The 3875-nt window shown below is 35.3% G+C and overlaps 1 protein-coding gene across 1 annotated transcript; it reads left to right on the forward strand.

Annotated features, from left to right (window-relative positions):
• Positions 1-2131: 2131 nt before the first annotated feature.
• LOC129941743 (mitochondrial import receptor subunit TOM40 homolog 2) lies at positions 2132-3584 on the forward strand. Its single transcript, XM_056050451.1, has 4 exons — positions 2132-2504; positions 2631-2950; positions 3014-3238; positions 3395-3584. The coding sequence occupies exons 1-4, from the start codon at positions 2223-2225 to the stop codon at positions 3507-3509; spliced, it is 942 nt and encodes a 313-aa protein (XP_055906426.1). The 5' UTR covers positions 2132-2222; the 3' UTR covers positions 3510-3584.
• The last annotated feature ends 291 nt before the right edge of the window (positions 3585-3875 follow it).

Below are 3875 nucleotides of genomic sequence, written 5' to 3' on the forward strand. Positions count from 1 at the left end.
GTTATCAGTGTGGGTCCCATCGCAGCCTCTTTTATAGTTTTATATTTGATTTTGGAACTTAAAGTGACTTGCAATGATCACTTATTCACTTCCCCTTTGTTATAAAAAAAAACGCTAACACGGCCTTAGGATTTATAAAGTTTTAGAGTTTTTATTCACGTGACTTTCGAGACCTTTACATTTTGAAGCTAATTTCATGTTGTGTGAAGTGTGGAAGAAAATGAACTTTGTATAGCAATGTAGGGGATTACCCAACAATCAAGTTCATCGAGAATTTTTGTCCTTTAGGGCTACCTTCATGAACGAACTGAGACACTATGTGAGTTAGTAAACTAAATGAAATACTGAACTTAGTGAAAGAACTTATTCTGAATTAAATTAAGGGCTCTTTCAAGTGAACTCAAAAATAGAAGTCTTCTTAGCAGTATGTCCAAAATTGAACCCAATTGTAAGTTGATGAGCATTCCTGAAATTGTGAATATAACGACTGAACATTTTTGAGGTGGGAAAGCAACTGGCTAATTCAACAAAATATTATTTGTAAAAATATAGGTTAAACAACGATATGAAAGACTGTCGGAAACAAACCAGAACCCTGAAGCTTACCAGCGTTTATTTTGTAAATATCGTATTTGAATCGATCCAATACTTCTTGAACGGTACGAACGTTGATTTCTAACCCAACAAAGAAGAGATATGTATACATCAATACCAAATGTACGTTTTTTAAGGGACAGGCTGCATATATGCTGTTTTTCATCCATTCGGAAAGAGATCTGTAGAATAGCAAAGATGAAAATGCTTGCGCAGTGGTTTTTCCAGCCTTGAAGAACAAGAGGAGAGACAGCGGATTTGTATACCTTGACAAATGACCAGATATTTGTACTACCCTTTTGATTTTAAATTTTTGTTTGCCGTAATTTCCATTCATGTTAAAATTAAGTTCCCGAATATGACCACTACAGGTCTTTCTAGCTCGTTTGAACATATTCCGGCTTTCCTCAGTAGGGTTAGCTTTATAATGACAGAAACTTTCACCTCTAATTTTAAAATCCTCTTTAAAGTTCGAATCAAACCATGAGTTTTCCTTAGCCTATTCGGGATAAAATAAATAATTTCAGAGGGGATTTAATTTGTACCCATATCTGTACTGGAATCCACATCACTATTGAGTAAGCACAGATACCAGTTAAAGTTCTTGAGCAATTCGTTGGCTTTCTCATATTGTCAAACGGTTCTCGTTGCACTTCTTACTCTACTCCACATTTCCATCAGCTCTGTAAAAAATAAACTTTAATGTCAAGGACAATCATAATAAGACATTAGCCATTGATTTAAATATTCAGTAGATTCAACATTGGTAAAAAACAACCCTCTCAATTCAGTTGCAATTACTTGTAATTAAAATCTCAATTTCTTTTTTTCCATTACAATTACAATTACATTTAACGTGATTAACCTGAAATCATAATTACCAAAGTTATTTAAAAGTGCTTTATAATTTTAAATAACATGTTTTTAGAAAGTGTGTTCTTTAAATTACAGTTACAAGTAATTGAAATGATTATTACTTTTGCAATTACAATTACAAGAAATTAAAATTGCAATCACGTGCCATTGTAATGGAAAAAATGTTAGTTTATCAATTACTTGCAATTGATTTGAAAGTTTGAATTAATTCGAAAAGTTATCATTATTTCCACTCTGTTAATGCATTACTTTTATACCATTGTTTTATAACACAATATAAAATTCGAATTATTTTAAAAATAGAACTTAATGTTTTACATTTTATGGTATTACACATTTTTAAGTTCTTGTTAATGGATTTGGCAAATATAAAAATCCTCCAAGACAATATTGTACCCGATTTTTTGATTTTTCTGAAAAAAAAAACTGTAAAAATTTAGCAGGACTTATCTAACTTTTCTATAGTGAAAAATACGAAAAACAAGAAAAACATCTTTTAAAATCTCATTCTTTAAATAATAATTTAACGTTTAACCGTTGCACTAATATTTCCCCAATTTGTCGGAATCAACGAAGAATTTTGTCAATTATTTGATTCTCACAACATTTGAACACAATTTTCCAGGATCACTAGAATCACTAGAAGTGACTTCAAAACTATCCTCACAAAATTTCAACTTTACTTTCTATAGAAACTTTTTTTTCTAAATCTGTCAAAAACCTACAGAATATAACGTCGAAATTATTTAATTATGAAATGTGAATGGTGTCCACGAAAATGTTACCCCCGTTTTCCGCCCAACTATTTTGTACAACCTGGCCGTTCGGAATTTCCCAACCCAGGCAACATCGAAGACCTACATAGCCGCGCTCATAATATTATGCCAAAGTTCTTTGATGGCGTCGAACTAGGCTACCGCTATGGTTTGGCCCCCGAAAAGACCATTCAATTAAACTGGATTCTAAGTCATACCCGACCTTCAGGCTTTCTTATCGGTGGAGTTTATTGCACACGAAATTATGATGATATTTTGGTAAGAATTCAAAGAATCGATATGATGTTTTTTTTTTTTTGTTGTGTTTTCTGTGACGAAATATTCAAACCAAATGTCAAATATGTTTTCATTTCCCATCATCGTCCTCATCGTTCTTATACACAGGAGACCCCAATGGTTCATGCCGACATAAATCCAAGCTCTTTGTCAACGAATTTTGGTTGTGTGTACTATCCATGGCAGAATGTTCGCCTTTGGGCGGCGTTTCAAAAATCAAAAACTCTGTTTGACAAAACTTTCTCGGCAGAGGTACACAGTCCGAGTACCACGTACACTGCAAATCTGTACAATCCCTCCAAGGACCGGGGTCGGTGCACTCTTTCTGTTTTGCGTAGCGTCACAAACCATCTGGCCTTGGGTGGCGAGCTGCTAGTCGAATGGAATGAACCGAGACACACTAGTGCCGATGCGGCTCTGGCAATGAGGTATGGATGGATTTGTCTAATAGGCATTTGCATAAACATTCCCCGTATTCCACATTCGTATAGGTACTCACGACACCAGTATTCGTCGGCATTGACTGTCTCACGACAGGGATTCGATGTGAGTTACTGGCACCGAGTCCACCCGTCCATTCAGATGGGCAGCTCATTGGCATTCAACAGGAACACCCGCAAGGCCATTGCTACTGTGTGCTATCAGTGGGAGTTCCAGGATACCACAGTCCGTGGTATGGTCGATTCGGATATGTCGGTTGGTTTTATGTACTACAGGTGGGTGGGTCGGGTTTTTGGGTTTTCGATTTAGTTGTATATTCCTGTTTAAGGTCTCGCACAGAGGAAGGGCGGCGATTTGACCTTCAGTGCGATGTGGTTCTTATCGATTTTATTTTGAAATAATTTTTCTTCTTTTTTTTCGATCTCTGTCAGGACAATTTCCCACATCCCATGCGGGTTTGGAGTAAGCCTGCTGCTCAGTGTCCCAAGTAACCGGTTTACCTTTGGCATTAAAATGGATTTGGATCCGAATATAAAATGTGGTTAGAGCGGAAAGCTCTGTGTTTGGACAGATATTTTCTTATATTTTTAATAATCTTTAATAAATTGATAAATAACTAGATACATTTATTTGAAATTCGTAGGACGCTTATGGTTTTGTATGTATTTTAATATAATGCGAAAATACCTCTGTAACGTTCCTTAATTAATCTTAATTTTAAGCCGAATATTAGCAGTGACATTCCTGACATTTTCGTTACTATATGCACCAATACATATGCAGGTGCATTGTCATTAATTACTAGATACTTACTTCTAGGCGCATTGTATTTGTATACATATATGCATCTGATGATCAAAACTGATTAATTTGATTTGGCGGCCATTGTGGAATTTGTGGTGTGATTGCGAT

This window comes from Eupeodes corollae, chromosome 1 (genome assembly GCF_945859685.1).
Source record: "Eupeodes corollae chromosome 1, idEupCoro1.1, whole genome shotgun sequence".
Lineage (NCBI taxonomy): Eukaryota > Metazoa > Arthropoda > Insecta > Diptera > Syrphidae > Eupeodes > Eupeodes corollae.